The following is a 19,606-nucleotide window of genomic DNA, read 5'->3' on the forward strand; positions in this document are numbered from 1 at the left end:
TGTTTCTTAATATATTTCTATGTATACAAACAATATGTATATATAAAATATATTTATTCAGGGTTATAGATATTTGGAAATATGTTTCTTAATATTTCTAACAGGAAAGCTTTATTCGATCATCTCTTTTATATATAAAATATATACTTTTGCCACAAAAGTCCACCAACCAACTTATTCCACGAACACGTGGAAGTGCATGACGTGTAATGAGATAGCGGATTACGTGGCTCGGAAAGGGGATTGAGCGTATTTGGGCGTTGCATTCTCGAACAAGACAGATGTGGTTTCACACATGACGTAACGGTTGTTGTTTCTCCTGAAAAGGACAGGGTAACCTATAAATTTGCTCTCACCACCTACGGTACCCGTTTAATTAAATGATTCACGAGATGGTTGCATTTCATCGTTTCATTCTCAATTTTAATGAAAGGTTTCGCGGTTTTTTAAAAGCTGTATGTACGTGGAATCCGGCAATCGTTCTTTTCATTGCCTTATGTCGCTGTAAAAAGAGACATCCGAGTATTATAAAACATTTTGTTGTCAAACGTAACTGTTTACAAAGTTTCCATCAATCGACGTTCCGATAATCGATCGTTTTGTTTCGGTATATTAAAAAATCAGGGTTCTATTTTATTTTGAGAATAATAGAAATAGTCATTAAATGAGTCGCTTAACGCGTTACATTTTCCTTACAAAAAAAATGACAGAAGATGAAAGAAGTGTTAAGAATTGTGGATCTTAATTGCCGAAATAAAAGTAAAGGAACACTAAGATTACACTTAGAATTTATATTAAAATAGTTTTAGATTTATTTAATAAACGATTTCTAGGATCTTCGTCGATATACATGTACATGTGTCTCACTATATTCCATACCAAACTGCCAACGGAACAGTTACATTCATCTGTTTTTCGAGACGCCGCGCACACACATACTTTTACACACTCATATTCACATACGTGTGTCACTACTACGCGGTCAATCTAGTCTAGCGCACAAAATTATACATATCTCAATAAGAAAAATGACGATAATAAAAAGATGAGAGAAAAAACGGGGAAAATAAGAACAGACAAATGAGAAAAGAAAGAAAGAGGAAGAAAAAGAAGTTTATTCCGTAATACTATCGTTCGTATACGATTACACAGCGTCATGGAGTAATCGGTAAATAGATGTATCATTGGTTGAACGCCTCGATTTCACTCGGATCATATAAAATCAATGAGATGCGATGAATTAATAGCGCGTTCAATAAATCGTTGACTATTAATGGCGTTGATCGCGTTAAAAGTGAACGTTCTGGCGCCAATTCTCTAGCGATCATTCATCGATCCGTACACGGTGTTACGTGTGTGGAAAATAAGTTGAAAAATCGAACTTTTTGTCATCGAGCGTGACATGTATGTAAATGAGTTCGTGAAATTTCGAAACTGTCTCATAACTCTTAGGTACAGAAAACGTACCTATCACTGATACTATCTACGCTATAAATTATCAATGGTCTGACGCGACTCGTCGATTACGAGATGAACTCGATGTACTCGTAAAAACTATTAGGTAAAATCTACTAAGTAAACTTTGACCTCACGCGTTACTAAACCGACTGCAGTGCGTTTTACGAGGATGTAAACTATTGAACGATGGTTAGATAACGTATTTCTATGCATATGTAAAATGTTAGTATTGCAAAATTGTGTAGATTGCATAGAGTGTAATATAGTTTCTATTCAAAATTTATTGTTATAAATCGAAGATAATGGACATATTCAGACAAAATTATTCGATCACTTGGTTATTCAATGTTCGACGCTTCAGAACGTTATAATAAGAAATTAAGCAGACAACATGACTGTGAAATATGTTACACATAACTGTATTACTAATTTGCTTATGTAAGTACAATATTGATATTTACCGATGGAACTAAATTAAAACTAATTTTCATTGATACTGCAAAACTTTCCCATACTTGTTACAGTATCTGAAGGATGAAGCACGTATCTTTCTATTTATATCTCGTTCTTTTAATCACGTTTAGAAACACAAATTTACATAAGCATCCGCAGTTTAATGATCTTCTATGGTTTCAACAATCGTTAAATAAGAGATTATTATCAACTTACACGCTAGCTGTTTGCTCGAACACGTTGCACTTCGTGAGATCTTTCGACCAGATCTCAAAGAGAGGGAAAGAGAGAGATGGTCGTTTCAAAATTCGTTGCATGCTTTGAAATCGCGTTCACGGTCGAGGCTGACTCCGGAGTTGGAAGGTGAAAGTACATTTCACCGTTTGACCTATGAATGAACGCGGAAGATCGCGTTCTTCCGTTCATTCGTGTCACCACCCACGATCAAGTTGCATTACCCGTTTCGTGTACTTGGCAATATGGTTATCGGACCGTGAAAGTCACGCTGGAATTGTCGAATTTCCGGTAGCACCGTTCAATGGACACTGTATGGTATAGAGGAACTTTAATATAGATCGAAACGTTTTTCCCGATTTCATTTTTCCTTTTCTCGTCCGACGGGTTTACCAACCATACTAAACGATCACGGAAGACTTGACGATAGTCGTACATTATACGCTGTATGAACTGGGATATCCGATGGGCAATAACGTATCCATTGATTATAGGAATATTGGAAAATTTACTCGACACGCAACTTGATACGCTAGAACTTCTTTTACCGTAATAAAATTTTAGCTCAATTAACTCATTGAGAATCAACGTTATGTCAATGCAACATTTTACTTGCAATCGAGGAGGTTTTTGGAAAACGTGTTTATGAGATAAAATCGTGAATTGCGTACAGGTAAATTGGAAATTTTGTTGGAATGTTGTTTATAATATTGTTTTATTATTTTTAATGGCCTATCCTTTTTATACTCACAAAATAAATAAAAATTGTATAATACGTAGTATGACTAGAAAATACATTCTTATCGATATACGTATTTATCACAGATTTATAGATCCTTTTACAGAAATGATTCTTCTGAACTTTTTTCAATTTCAATTATTAAATCTACCTTCATAAAAAATAACGTAGGATAGTATTTGTATGATACGTGTTCTCGTTAGTATTTCTTCTTGCCAAAGAGATTAAAGGATTTATGAGATAATCTAGGATTTATGAGATAATCATGTGTTCTGTGTAATGCACTTCCGTAATATGTCTTTAATAGATTTTTTGTACCTTCACGAAACAGAATGTTATAACATTTTACGTGAGTGACACTGTTTTTTTCACATTATCTTATTACTTAGTTGTTACTGAAAAAAATGAATTAAGTGAAAATTAAATGAATTCCTCCCCATTGTATTTAATTATTGTCTGAGCCTGAACTCGCTCGTGTATACTTATTTTTTAATGATACAATTCAACTATGTATAAACTGAAAGTCACATAGCGAATATACAAAAGGAAAATATCGAATTTTAAAACTTTTTCCGTATGCTCCTGCGTGTGTTCTTTATTATTGGCTATGTCACACCGCGAATTAAAATTTTCTGTGTTTCACAGTAGTTACAAGATATTGAACCCATGACGAAAAAATGAGGAATGTCAAATAAAAACAGTGAAAGAAAGAAGTATGGTAAATGCTTCGAAGGTTGAGAATATTGCAAAATAATGTGAAGAAAAAAATGGTGTTTTATTTTCATATATGAGAAAATATGATGTTATGATATTATATATAGAAAAAATGATATATGATATATATAGAATTCACCTTTTTCCCGTGTGCTCGTCACATTACATTTGTTACAACTATTAGATATACATATGAACTCCAGTTTCATGAACTTTTCTCACGATGGAATTAGATAAATGGAATTTTACTGTATGTAACACATGTCTTTTCTGAATATTAAAAGTTCATTATTCATAAGTTACTAAGGGACAGGCATTGCAGTATTAGAAAAATAAAGTTTATCAAACATTCTGTATGTAAAATAGACAACTGGTTGAATGGTTCTCCTGGTTTTTTCCATAATAATGTAATATGGTCGCTAACAGGGAAGGCCGTTCACTCTTGATTCTCAAAAGAAAGTTGTACTTTTCGTCATCGATGGGACACCGGTTGACCCTCGAACCGTTTGCGAATTTGCGAAATTTCTTTCGATCTCATTGCTGGCCAGTTTTACCGCAGCATTTACCGCAATTCCTTTTTATTTTGTCCTATTCACATGCATTCGAAGAACGAGGGAAGAGATGAACGAATCAGATTAGTTGCAAGAAGAACCTTTGCACCTGTCAACCGTTTTTCGACTTTCGGTTTTTTCGTGTTTGGGTCATGCCGATGAATACGTACGGCGTACAATGGAGAATTTTCAACGCGATAATATATGTATATTGCGTTGTGTCGTAATAATGCTAGAAACATTTGATCCTTGACCGCTTCTTGCAAGTAGAACTATAGAAAATAAGTACGGTGACTATAAACAGTATTTGCACACCATTGTATCTATGTTTTAGCATTTACATATTAATTGCCCAGAAGCCAATTTTTTGCGGTCAAAGGTTAGGCTGGAAACTATAGGTCAAAATAAATAGAAAATATCATATAAATATATGTGATTGGAAACATTATTAAGCAATTATAAGAAAAAAGACAATATATGACATGAGCAGTAACAAAAATGCGTCACAATGCAATGAAGTATTAGAATGAATGAATAGATTAAGAATATTTACATCTAGTATTGTCAGAAGGTTCGTTCATAATACTTGTACAACTCTAACTACAGTCCATGAGAAAACAGTGGGATGTCAATTTTAACACATCTTCAGTTTATCAGTCTTCCATATGCTTCTGCGCGTGCTTTACCACCGATTACGTCGCATTAATTCGAATTAAAATTTTCTGAACTTTACAGTAGTTATACGAAATCGGTAAAATTCATTTTTTTACTGTTAAATGTGTTGTATATTATTTAAAATTGGAAGTAAAAGTTAAGAATGCTGAAGAATAAAATGTTTTATTTCGATATAATATCTGCGAGAAGATATGAAATTGTGACTTCTGAAGTTTATATATTGAAACATAAATTTTCATTTTTTGGGAAATATTAAAGTTTGAGATTTCTCCTTCTCCCCGTGAAGCCTTTACGTTCATATAACATTTTTGCCTGGTCTTGACTTATAGAATATACTGATAACATTTAGCAGGAGAGAACTTGAATACCGCGTATAATTACGCGATTATTCAATTCTCAGGAAATAAATGCAGACGCATTAATCGGCAGATAATGCCATGAATAATGGTAAATTGCAAAAAAATCATCGCATTTCTGCACTTTTTAGTGTATAGAGTTGCTTGATACGACCTCTGAACAACTCATATAATTAATCAGGCTCGTGTATATTACATTTCGTAGCATTTAATAATATATTCTTAAAAAATTAAAAATTTTACTACAAAAGTTGGTATCATGATGATAAACATAGAAGAACCTGATTAAACATTTTTCGTAGTCATTGTAGATCTCCAGAAAACTAAAAATAAAACACCCCACTGATTTCACTAAAGAAATAAAATAATCAAACTCGAAGATGGTATCCCGCTGGGGGTAGCCATTCACATGTTATTTAACAGTTAAGTTAGACAAATTTACCAAATGTTCAGCTGGACAAATTGTAAAGTATAAATTAAATAATAAGAAAAAAATTATAGATCTTCATTGAAGTCAAAGTCATAGTTACTTCTTGAGAAGTAAAGTCGAAGAGAAGCAGAAGTTACACGCTGTAATAAATAAAAAAATATCTGACTTTCTATAAAATGAAATAAATTCATCGTGTTCTGACTGAGTTTCGAAATATTTTGTTCCAGAACTCATGCAACAAACACTGTACCTCTTTGTATCCGTTACTATTAATTCGGTTTACTATGTTCCAAAACGAGGCGGCCTACACCAGATCTAAGTATTTTTCTCTATTGGGATCTATTATGTTTGCGCAAGCTATTAAATGAAATTGCAAGATCAACTACCGGAACAGAGATTGATCCGGTTGATACAGTCTGCTTGAATATTTCGAAACATCGTAACCGGATTCTGCGACAAAATACCTGTACCGATATAATCAAGCTTGTATTGACGTGATTCTGGTAAATCATAGTTTTTATGGTAATAAGAGAAAACACGTCCTGTCCTTTTTTCGATGATGTAAACCTTATCACGGGCATTATACGTAGATATAAGTATTAGTTGCGTAAAACATATCTAAGAATTAGAACTTTGAACCTGGCGCAATTTATTAGAATTTTTATGTTAAATAATATGATACGAAATAAGTATTAGCTATACTGGATTTAATTAAGCGAATTTTTATGCATTTATGAGAATTTGAAATGATTAAAAATGTAAAAGATATATATATAATATGCAAAAATATACGAAATATTCTCGCATAATTCGTAATCGAATTCGAATCACTTTGGTCTTGCAACATTAACCACTTTTAATGAGATGTAAAATAACATTGAGAGGTGTGGATAAATTTTAATATCAAAGTTAACGTATAAGTAATATTTTGTTGCATCATATGCTTTATCTCACCATTCTGGCGAATATTTTGAAACTTTTTTCTCAAATCGAATAATATAGTAATTGCGAACGAATATAAATAATTTAACAAGGTAAATATTTTCTCTACAATTTGTCAATGGAATACAATTTAATGGAATTCAAATTGCACGACCATTACCCGATTTGAATGTTTACGATGAAAAGAGCTATATGACATATGACTAATAAATAATAGAATAATAAATTATTGAATAATTTAATTTAGTGAATAATAAATTAATTACTATGATATAATATAATTAATATTTATAGCATAGTGTATCCAATAGTAAATTATCTTCGATCTTTCTAACTCTCCTTCTGTATTAAATGCCAACTAAATACAATATTATCTGACGCTGAAACGATTTTCTTTTCCAGGCTAATTGCCGACCTGGCTATGGTGGAAGGTGCTAAAGAATTTTTTCACAATGATTTCTTCACAACGTCTTTCACCACATCAATTTCATCTCTAATTAAATAAACATTATGAATGATCAACTCATAAACATATGGATCTTTGACCTCAATCCTGCTCAATAACTAGGTCACAAAGACAAAGTTCGCGGCCTTCGTTGCGTCCTTCGATGACAGAATCACAGAACATCGTTTTATGAGTGACGAATCTTTGTCATGAGTACAATTTTTCAAGATATATTTTTATATACCTATAGTAAGTAGAATAAATTTCTTAATATTTTTCATTGATATTAATTTGAACGCAGATATGCGATTAATTTATAGACGTTTTATTGCATTAAGAATAGATTGTAATAGAATGCGTAATGGAATATAATTATGGTTCACTGCATCAATTTAAAGTTAATGACGGTTTTCTCAACATCGATTCATATAATATGCATCTGTAATTAATGACATTCTAATACAATAGTCCATGAGTTTCTCAATGACAATGATTTCAACACAGAACGAGATGAAAGCATAAACTCTATTCGTTGCGATGATCAATAATCACGTATATAAAGTTGTTAATAAAATTGTTTCCACTTATGACAATCAATTAATCTTTTGTCGAGAGCTCACTGTTCGAACACTTGCGTAGCCATTATATATTAAGAAAAAATAAAGAAAAGCATCTCAGTGGATTGATGAACTGTTTAATTAAAACACCTCCCCTAGTCACGTTTGTTCGGCGATTTCTTCTCGAGAAGGTGAAACCTAATCAGCAGCCACAAAGTTTAAGGTCTTGGACTGTGTACTCTTTCATGCGGAAATTTCACAAGTTTTCACGTTACTTAACAACATGATTGGAGGTGCTTTTACTCTCGAGTCTGCTCCCTCGTCGCGGTCGAGCTTCCTAATTCGCGCATTATTACGTGTCGACTAATTCGCGGTCGAACAATACGAAGCTTGAACTGTTGATGAGTGAATATGCCATGGAAAAATCTTCTAAATCGAACGAATCGAATCTGGCGATAAATAAAGTGCGATCCTGTTCTTTGGTACTTTTACTTTCTTCTAGAACAGATGTTTTCGTTTCGTGGAAGAGACTAAAGCGATCCACTTCTTAGTCCCTGTGTACATAACAATTACACAAACGAGTTATAAAAGAGCTACGTAACCGAGGAATAGAATTGTTACGACGTCACTTGGTCATAGATCGTAGAGAACTTATGGGGAGACCTGAAATCGAGATTTTTATCCCTAGTATTTTCATTACGGGAAGCTTATCGAATTGTTCTCGTAGTGCTCTTCCATTGTACTTCGAGAGAAAGTAACGTGTGTTATTTGATCGTGAGGAAATGGGAATTATTTACTGTACACCTTTTATATTTCAAACTATAAGATATACTATCGCTCGTAAGTATAAGTTACCTATTAAAAACATGGTAATAAGATACTTTCCTATTTGGTATATACAAAAGTATACTTCTACGTACATTTGTTATTCAAATATCACTGGCTGCATTACATCAGGGGTTTTTTTGTATCAATATAAGAGACCTTCGTAATCAGTTTTGTAACTCAAAGAATCTAAAAATAGTCTTTGTTTTAATAATACATGTATTTACATATATATATGTTTTTTTAATAATAATAATAATATTATAGTTTAAAGGTAGCCATCAAGTTTAACTAATAAACTATCAGTTATCACAACTCTGTTAGTATCCTACACTTCGTCATTGTAAGAAATTATACGTTACTAAATATCACTACAAAAAATCTCGCATGACAGGCACAAACTAATCGAATTCATCACGAAAAGTACAATTAAAATGGCACTTACAATTTATCCGATGATAACAAATACAAATATCCTGTAAAGTAATATTACCGCATCGTCGTTGATTCTTCAGATTATTAAACCGTTTCTGAACTTTCTAATTAACATCGAAGCTGCATTGCAGTAATCTCTGCCGTTGGAAGTTGTACTCGATAGAAAAGCCTTCAGAGGATACTAACTGCAAGTCCACGTTGCGAAATGCGACTCAGAACAAGTGTATCCACTTTGTTACATGGCTCGTGTAGCAGCATAGAGAGTTGCATCGTGTAATCGCACGCAATCTCGACACGTGGAATTTTATTGATGGAGATCTTCTTTGGCAATCAATGGAAAAAGATCGGTTTTTCTTCTAGGCTCTCTTTGGGAGTAAAATTATACGACGTTTTAGGCCATGGTTACGTGGATGCGTACTCGGACGAATTCACGTTCTGACGAACTTAATACGCGAATATATAAATATGTACATACATACAGATGTACATTTCTATGACTACATTGCAGTCTTGTGATATTTTGTTTGTTAGAAAAGACACCTGCATAGCACGATCTCGATCAACGTTACGCCTTTCTCGTGAATAATTCGCACCTGTGCCACGCGTCTTATCATTATGACAGCCGCGATATAAATATACTTTCAACAGGTAACGCTGGTTCCTTCTTACCGTTCGATAAGATTGAGTTGTCAGAGGGACGAAGAAAATTAAGAACTTTCTCTGGTCGGGAAGGAACTCGTACCAATATCGTAACGCTTTATTGTTTTGCAAAAGTAAATTATGGAATCGATGTAATTCGCGTAAACCGGTATTATGGCTGGAGTGGTGTTTATAAACGTATGGTTGACTTGTTGAATATAGCACCGATGTAGGAAGTTCCGTGGCCGAGCGGAGAAAGTAGAGACGGTATATGTATTTATTCGTGTTGCGGACTGATACGATATGCTTAACGATCACTACAAGGCGCTATAAATTTCTTGATCCACAGTTTTGAATACAGCAAAAGTTCATTTATGCGAGAGGAACATCAGAGAATCACACAGTTCGTGTAGCCCTGTCCGACAAATTAATTCTTTTTTTCTGATCTGCAACATCCGTTAGGTAATCTTCGTAGTGTTTTATCTCAAACACGAATTTGAAAACAGAACTGCTGTTCAACTATTGTTTTAAAAAATCAGCTGTTACGTAAATATTAAAAAGGCTGTAAAATTTAATTTATTTTTGAAAAATAAAGAAGGTCTTCTTGAGTTTATCAATATAAAATATTAAATTTTGTAATTTTAAATGGTTGTAAATTATACGCGCCTTACTAGAATCATCCAGTGGATATTGACGATGAAAATGAAAAAATGTTGGATTGCATAACGAGGATTCGTTGATCCTTTGACTATAATTTTTCATTCACGTAATAAAAGGAGTTCACGCTGAAATAAATGGATTCATCTAACCTTCTGATTCTCATATTGTTTTCAATCTAACCGCACAACTATTTGTCGGATATGTAATATGTGTTTTGTAATTGTAATGATATACAATTCTGCGTCGTTAACATAACCAAGTGAAAACAGAGCGCAAGAAGCAAAAGAAAGTAATTCTTTTTCTAACACGGAAAACATAGTCCTTAATTGGTAGAAAGTGTTGGAAGCTTAGTTTTGTGTATTAAATTTAAAAATATAGAACAGATCTAAGCACAACCTTATGCAATATGTTTAGCAATATATAGCAGACTTGTACTTGAATTTCTCGCTGTTCATTAGCTATCTATAAATGTTAGTGTTTAAAGTCTACGGAATTATATTAAAGGAAGCGTATAAAGTCTATTTAGGAGCTGCAGATTTACTTATTTCGTTGTTAATATGAATAAATAAATCACTAATAAAAATATATTAGAGACTAGATTTCATCGCTAAGCATAAATCAAGCACTCGTTAAAATTCCATTCAAATAAATGAAATTTCACTGTAAAAATGTGTTTGGAAATTTTATGAAATTAGATAGCTCCGCAGTTTCTCTCAAAATCATCTAATCCCGTGCGAATGAAAACATACGAATTTATTTATATAGCGACCTCCTTCCTTTTCTCATTTTTTATCTGTAAGAATAAAAGTAAATGAAAATTGTCATGTCATCGATGCATTTCTAATTGCGCCACTAGAGCGCAGAAGGTAAAATATACCTGACATAACTTCATACGATGAAGCACAATGACCCGAGATTTTCTATAGGAACTTCGAACGTTCCTATGACCCATCGCTGCAAATACAAACACGCACATGGTCACGTAAAGCCATTATAGACGAACTGAGGTTGGTAAAAGGATACATGTAACATACGTAGACACAGGTAGCGTTACATAAATGCAATTCAGTCTGACTAGCGAGGAAGAAACTCGCTTTTCTAGGATGGACCACGTCGCGGTCTCTGCCGTGACCGTGCGGATTCTCGACAGCGAAAGTATCGCACACTTTCGACCCGATCGGCAGTTCGATCATCCCGCCGGAAGATCCTGACTGATAGTAAATCATCCGACCTAGGTCTTATTCAACACGTTCGAGAATGTTTGCGGTAGAGTTTCGATAATGCGGGGAAACAGCAACTTTCGTCCGAAATACGAGAAAGTGGGTTAGAGTACATCATGCAATTAATCAAATCATTACATGGTCGGTTCGTTACCTTGCATTGTAGTATAGCCCATTAAGAGGCTCATGATTTCCTACGAATATTCGTCCGTGTGTTCTCGAACAATAGAAAATGCTCATGACTCATAATGCAATCAGAATTCTTCTCTTTCCCCTGTATCAGCACTAGACTGCGGATGTTTATGCAAATTTACATTTTTGTCGACACTAATGAAATAGCACTTCAAATAGATATTTTATAAGAGGTAATTTGCTTTAGATATTTTCTATATGTTTACGCATTCTTGAATTTCGTATAAATGCATAAACATCCGCGGTATAATTTTCACAGACCAGTGACGAGCTAATCAATGGTATTGTCAATTATGTTTCTTCTGTAAATGAGATCATCGGTGAAATAAACTGGGCAGATTGTGGATTTGTATGTAATTTATATTTATGTATATGTATATATTGTATGTAATGTATATTTTCTTTGGGTGGGGGAGAAAGAAATAAACAAATGGAGTTTACATGGCAATTTGTTTCGCCTATTAAAACTTAGGACGAGTACTCCACTTTGGAAATTTCATATATCTATTTTTGTATATTATTTACTCTCTGGACTTTTGCATTTTTAAATGTATCATGACAACCCATGATATGACGTAGGTTTCTTTAATAGCAAAGTACGTCAATCGTTATGGAGAAATTCCGGTAGCGGATGAAAAAACGATTCGAACGAATTAAGTCACGCGGTGCTAGAATTACGCCATAAATTTCGCCCACCTTCGTCGCCAGCGATAGAGTAGCGGGCGTTTCATTCGACCAATTTCCCCGTTACAACTTTCCTTCGTGTCGGCTGGCTCTTCGCCTCTATCCCGGCATCGGAGGCGTCGCGTATCGAGCTTCGACGTATCGATACTGGGCCCGCTCTGTGGCGCCGCGAATGAAACGTCTCGCGATACGCAGGTATTCAGAAACATCGAGTTTTCCCGCGGTTACCGTTTGAAATACTGATTATGAGAAAAGAGCGAAGATAGAGAAGAAATAGTGTATGCCATCGTAGTGAATTTTGTGGTGAATATTGACAGAGAAAGTTGAGAACCATTACAGAACATCACTGAAGAAGGCACGTGCGACGGAACCTAGTTATACCATAGTTGTTGTTAAAAATCGTTTTTCTTCGTCTGAAACTACCAGCCAGTTATCGAAAATTTAACCGACCTAGTCGCCAAATGATATTTACACTTCTCGATTTTTTGTGGGTTTTCTAGAGACCGTTTACTCGACAGTGAGTGCAACTTTGTCGCTATTCGCGAAACCAGTTACTCCGGATCCTGATAATTGATCGATCGAGCGATATATCCATCATATAATGTGAAAATCATCGAAATCGCCTGGTTGAACCGTTACGATATACTCAGTGAACTCTGACGATCGTTAAACCCGCGTTCGAGGTGATCCAGATACGTAAGTAATCGATCGAGTGGTTTTATAACGAACGTTAGATGAATGCGTTACATTAGATGGAAAAAGGTCTAGCGTTTGCAGCTCTTCAACTAGAAAGTTGCTTACCGCTTTTTTCGTCACGAAAATCACTTAAGTAAGTACGTGTTGTAGATGAATTTATACGATACTAGAGAACGAAACAAATTTAGCGTTTCAAAGGAGTTTATTGTTCCTGTCTCTTAAAGTATGTTGCACAAGAAGAGCCATCGAATGCAAACACGAATCTGTCGTGGTCAAGTAACTGACGTGGAATGAGAGGTGCCGAAGCATCCGCTTTCTTTTCGAGGTCCAGTCGTTGCGCAAGAACCGCTATCTCCGGGACCAGATGAGCACTTCGCCCTGTCTCTGGTTACCTTTCTTCGGAACCGGCTGAAAAAACGTCTTGCTTGTCTCGGAAGGTGCGCGATCCGTTACTTTCGTCAAGACTATCGACTTTCGTTATTGGTCAAACGATACGTCCTAAATGCTTTACCCAAGTGCATACCTTCCGATTTTTTCAATGGGTTTTATTCTCGTTGTCTTCCTTCCTCTTTCGGAAATTTTTTTTTATATCGTAGATGAGAGTGATATAGTAAAATTGTAAAGTAAAATGTTAATTAGAATCTATTCGTTAACCTAGTCGTAATTATGGCCATATTATGAATACACATTGGTCAGTTTTTTAGAAATCAACGTCCATCGTCGTTAGTAATTCAACAATGAATTTAAAAAAAATATTTTACGATAACGATTCTCTTTCACTGTACATATATATTTTTGCGTGATCTACATTTCGTGCATCCCTGCATCATTAAATTCCTCGTAAATGCATAAACGTTCACAGTCTAGTTACAATTCATTTCTAACTTATTTATCCTAAAAGCTCTAGTTTTGTAATTCGCCGGTGAATTACTTAACGATTTATTTTTCTAAATTACACCGCAAAGGAAATTGCTCTGAGTTACAGTTTACGTAAATAATACATCTTACGTCTGTGAACGAAATTCCAAATCCTCTCGTTCCAAGAAGATTGAAAATTACATACTTCGATCATCTGAACCTGTGAACTCTAACATTTGACCGATTTTCACGCTCGACCACACCAGGGGCCTCTTTTCCAACACTTATTGACACTTTGTTTCTCTTTAATCCTTCCTCCGCTCTGTTCTCCCTCTCTCACTAGCTGTTTGGAAAGTTACCAAGTCTAGCCGCGTTTAAAATACCTCATGCGTTTACGTATCCAGGCGCTGTGTGGCACCACGCGACGACAAACGAAGATGAACGACCGTCTGACCACATAACGGCTCGTACTACTTAACCAACTAAAACCTTTACCCGCCGTTGTCAAAACGACTTTAGATCGTAGCCTCTTTCTCATCCGAGGACGACTTACATCTCGTGACGAATCGCTAGGATAACGTATTCCCGTTTTATCTTTCACGTTTCATTCGCGGAACGAGGTCTGCCAATGATGAAACGCTGTTTCCTTTCTAAACATCGTTCTCCTTATCGGGATGCCGATGCTTATCTCCAAGCGTTACCGATCAAAACGCAATTATTATATAGCATAAAACGTTGAATAGGCAGAAGACGTGTCTTTAAATGGGAACCTTTTCCATCGTGAAAGGACGATTAATTTTTAGCTTTTTAAATTCTGATGCAACAGGGATGACGGAGGTGCCAAAATTGTTTCGATTGTTACACTTATGACCGACAATTCCATCCTGTTCTCGTGCAGCGACTGTGAGATTTATTTTGATCCAAGGGAATAAACGCAAAGCGGCATTTTTCGACCGCAAACAGGTGTTTTCGTAATACGTTCGCGAATCAAGGTATTCCACTATACGTGATAAGTATTAATAAAAACTAAGAAGATCGCCAGTGAGGACTTATGGTTGCACAATCTTGGTAAAAAAAAAACCTCTTTTTTTATTCGCATAATTCCCTCGTATTTTCTTCAACGACCGTGCGTTCCACGAAACTCGAGTGATCACCTTGGACATTAAAATGGATCGTACTCTCGTTGGCAATAGCCCGCGTTTAGGTTTTCGTAACATCTTTAGCCGTGAACCGAGCTCACCAACGAACAGTATAGAATTTTGTAACGCGCTCGAATGATGGGAATAAAAAGAGAAAAAAGATGTCGCATAAAATAACGCGTGCACGTAGGGTCGGCTATCGATAGCAAGTGCACTCGAGCACCAAGTCGGGAAGTACGTCCTTGATCCTTTCTATCCACGCGTTCGCGGACTGCATTTCAAATTGCGCTTTCGAATTTCACGATAACGTTACATCGATGCAGCTACGAATTAATTGGATTGTCGAAGCTCGATTTAAAGGACAATAGAGTCCTTGACGAGGCACGATAAGAGCCTTTCTAATTTCTTTCTAGCTACGAAGAATAGAGCAATTAACGAGAGCGATCTATGAGATTGTTCGATAAAGATAATGCGGTTTTATGGGAGTCTCTCTTGAAACAACTTTTTTTTTGTACCTGAGAGGAGTCTGAAAATCTCGAATAACTTCAAGTCTATGGTCAAGGTGAAAGTGAAGTTCGTCCCGATTAAATTCCCCGAACAAGTCAGTCGGTGGTAATCGCGAGTGAAATCAATCCAGTTTCCACGGATAATTGTAAACAACCGATGCAACAACAGCAACTAGAATTGTCTGCAATGGTTAAAATTATCAGTTTGTAATTTTCGGAAAGAAATTTTACAAATTTATAACCGTGCATTTTTCTAAATTTTAACGATTCTTTGTAAAATAAATGGATAAAACATGTTATGCATTTGCAATCCGATAATTATGATCTTTTTTATTAGTAGTTCTACTATCTAAAGAGCTGATAAAGGAAAAAATACCTGATTATTCACATATTAATATTAATAATTATTAAAAATCGTGTATTTAATTTTAATACATCATTGATAAGACTTAAATTTCATACGACATCTATCTATTAATTTTACAGAAAGATAACAAGAATTGTTCTCGATCATTAATTTACCATTAATCCATATATTTTATTAATACTCGTATATTAATAAATCCATCATGATATACTTATATATGTTTGTAAAACTCAGTATACACGTCATTTTCATTTCTTTAATCATCGATTAAAAATCCGTTGTTAAAAATATCCAACTTATGAGATTTGGTTTAACAAAAGGTACGGAAAAAAGTCGATAAGAAGTCAATTCGAAGTCAGAGAGAAGAAACTTAAAAGCCGGTACTTCATTGTGAGCCTAATTACGAAAACAATACAGAAAATTAAAAGCATAGTGTTAATTAAGACAAGATCACGACGTCGTTTTGTCATGACTGACAAGTCCGAGCGCAATATGTAAAACGAGGAAGGAAAACGATCCAATTTGGAGAAACTAGTCGTTATGTAATCGATATTACGACGCTTCGACATCATATGAGATAATACTGCGAGAAAGCGACGTCAAACTGTACCTTCCTAGACCGTCGAAAAAGAAATTGCAATGTATCTATTCGGCTCTTAATGTCTTGGATGATAATCAAAGCAACAGTTGGTTACGATCGCTCTACGAATAATTTTCAACTGCAACCATTTTCGTATAGCAAACGGTACGATAGGAACGTAACGTCTCGCGTGTAAAACGTCTAATTATGTAAAGACGTATAACCAATTTTCCTTATTAGTTGCATCGTTATGTAAAAATTCCAACGGAGGGACGCGCGGGATGCAACTTACCTATAGGAAACCACAAGAGTAATGCAGGTTTTATGAATACGTATAAAAGTAAATCAACTTGCGTAACAACACCATATAATCCTTCTATTTATTCAGTTATATTCTATCGCTTCAAAAATGAGAAGAGACCGATTTCTGTTAACGAAAGTGAAAATCTAAAGGTATCCGAAGAATAAGAAGAGCGAGGAAGAATTTCAAGTAGTCGCGTTTACATATTTTTCAAATTTATAATTGTGTAATGTAACATTAATGGCCAGAGACAGATTTTGTCCTGCTTCATGTTTATGGATATTGCTGGGTCTTAGATTATCTTTCAATAACAAGCTCGAACGAAAGCTATCTGTTTTATAAATACGGTACCTAAACGGTGTGAATCGTTTGAAAGTGTTCATCTCAGTTAAAGAAACGTTAAACAACGTTAAAAGACCGACTGGCTCTCCCACCAACCTAACACAATTACGAGTTTCTTACTACCACCTGAAACATTACATAATGCGATTATCTTTAGTTGTATCACTGTCATTGTCGCCGCAGGCACTCTGTCGTTCGATGACATCGTTCCACTTGTTTTTTTCCACTTTCACACCCGAATAGCTCTGACCTTTCCAGTTTCCCACCTCTATCATCACCCCACCATTTCTGGTCCCATTAAACGCCACTTATTCCACGATTTTGAAATCACTTCCCCGGACGATCGTCTAGATGCGTACTAGTTAGTGACATCTTCCCCTATGCAGATGGTTGTATGAAGTCGCGAATAGGTTGTCGCGAATCCCCATCACGAGCTCGCAGGACAGATCCGGTGATTTCGAGAGCCGAGAGAACGAGGCTGCGTGGGATTCGCGGAGCAAATCGAACCTGCCCCACCTGGGAGGCGAGGCTTGCGATTCTCGAAGCTCGATTCTCGATTCTCGAAGGGGCACACATGCTCGCCTTCGTTCCCATTCGGCCTGCTAAGACATCGGGATCTCCTTCACCGTGGTCCTCAAACGGGCCTCGCGCTCCGCCAGGTACACATCTCGCCTCACGCACTCGCGTCCACGCTCGCACGCTATCTGTAAGTTGATCACACATTCGACTCATTCTCGAAGCGTATCTTCGTATTTCTGACAGCGTCACCACGTGGCCTCTTTGCCGCTCCGTACACAGATCCGCTACTCGTATCTTTCGTTGACAGAACGGTTAGAGCTATCAAAGGTCGTTCAAATTTGTTACAAATTTTAATTGTAATTTTTCATTTTCGCCTTCGTGATTCGGAGAGTGTTCTGTGAAAACTTTATTTTATCCCTATTATTATATATTTTGCCTGTAGTTACGATTGTCTTTAATGGTTCGTAAATTTGTAATTATCCTTCGATCCATCGATTGATAATTCGATTGATCCATCGATCGTTGGTAGTTCCTGTCTCTGTGTTATATTGTTATTCTTTCCTGTCTTTAATTAGAATCGTTCGCGTTTATTCGCAAATCTATAGGACGTGTAATTTTCTTTGATACATAATCGATCGTTTGTCAGCTCCTATTCCTGTACAATAGATTCGTTCCGGATGATTAGAAACTTTACAAACACGAGTTTTCGTATGACGATACGCTTGATAAACGTACGAATATAATTTTCATAGGTTTTTAATCCGTGTTATTTGTTCTCCGTCATCCTTTCACTTGACATTTCTAGTTAGACGTGTCGTTTTATTTTAACGAAAAACCGGTAGCGGTTTTACTTTACTCACTACACACGATTTTCCCTAGAACAAACGAAGCCGAGTATCGAAAGAGGAGGAAGCAAAATGAGGATAACTTACGTGCTCTTTGGCCTCGCGTTGCTCGTTGCCTACGTGCACTCGAGCCCTATCGTCAAAAGGGAAGCGGAATCCGAGGATCTCAATCCATTGAACGAGGTAAGGCCAATTACAATTCTTTCCGACGAACGAGCAGAATGGGAAGGCAGGGGAGGGAGGCAGTCGTTACGCAGCACGCGTATGAAATCACGCGAAAACCACGGATATCAAATGGAATCAAAATGTGACTCGCAAGAGGGGACCCGCTGTGAATCGCGAAAGTGAAAGCGCCTATTTCGAGGTTTTATTATATTGCCGCCTCTTACACGAATTCAAAGTAGATGCTCGAGTGAACCGAGCTCATTTGCGATCCCCTTACTTTCTTCGCTTGTACGCACGTATCGTGTCTATGATCATGCAGAACGTATTAGGAAAACAGAAGAAAGAGGAACGGAGAGACGGATCGATAAGCCGAATAGAAAAAGAGAGAAGCACGGCGGGCCGAAGAAACGAGCGAAGAGTGAAAGTGGTTGACTAACTTGACGAACGCAGACACGCGAAGCCGGATACGCGCGCGTAACTGAAATTCTGATGCGCGCACGTGGCCGTACACAGTGTACATAGCCTCTCTTGACTCTTTCATGATGGAAAACTTGTGTGTAAAACTCGCGCTATTTGTCTCTATAATAATCGAACTTGGTCGACGACGATAGACGCAAAGTCTGATCGTTAACGATGCCGTCTCGTGGAATCTTCTGGAACGATCGGCTAAAGACACTTTGAAGTTTCACTGACTCGACGTTGTATACTTCGATGAAACGTTAAACGTTTGATCCTTTCTCTCCTTTCCCCGGTTGCTTAATTTGATCGTTCGACTCGTCGTTTAATACGATCACAGAGGGAAAGTGGTTTCCCCGATGAAATGGTTTCCACGACGAATTTCCTGTCTGCAGAAGAAATTAATGCGATTCGTTTCGGTTAGATATACATCGTGGAGGCCGACGATGATCAGGCGGCGGATGGAGACAGGACCGACAGGGATAAGAGGAAAGTCGGCGTCATCAAGCTGGGCGTGTCTAATGGGATAATCAATTTCGTTTTCGGCGTAAGTGTCTGACATTCTCTGCTTGGAAAAGTAATGCTGTAATTTAAACCGTAAGAGATTTTATTCACATCGAAAC

The 19,606-nt window shown here is 36.3% G+C and overlaps 1 protein-coding gene and 1 long non-coding RNA gene across 3 annotated transcripts in view; both read left to right on the forward strand.

The window, feature by feature from the left end:
• The window catches only part of LOC138180785 (uncharacterized), a 212,891-nt gene that overhangs the window by 189,217 nt on the left and 4,068 nt on the right, over window positions 1-19,606 (forward strand). For both annotated transcript variants that reach the window (XM_069114971.1, XM_069114972.1), the window contains 2 exons: window positions 18,397-18,545; window positions 19,408-19,530. In XM_069114971.1, coding sequence (XP_068971072.1) covers window positions 18,435-18,545; window positions 19,408-19,530 — 234 coding nt within the window. In that variant the 5' untranslated portion in view covers window positions 18,397-18,434. The remainder of the gene's footprint in view (window positions 1-18,396; window positions 18,546-19,407; window positions 19,531-19,606) is intronic.
• Window positions 1-19,606, forward strand: part of LOC138180796 (uncharacterized) — a 120,303-nt gene that overhangs the window by 69,998 nt on the left and 30,699 nt on the right. The window lies entirely within an intron of this gene.

This window comes from Bombus flavifrons, chromosome 6 (genome assembly GCF_040668555.2).
Source record: "Bombus flavifrons isolate JBK064 chromosome 6, iyBomFlav1_principal, whole genome shotgun sequence".
In the NCBI taxonomy this organism is placed as follows: domain Eukaryota; kingdom Metazoa; phylum Arthropoda; class Insecta; order Hymenoptera; family Apidae; genus Bombus; species Bombus flavifrons.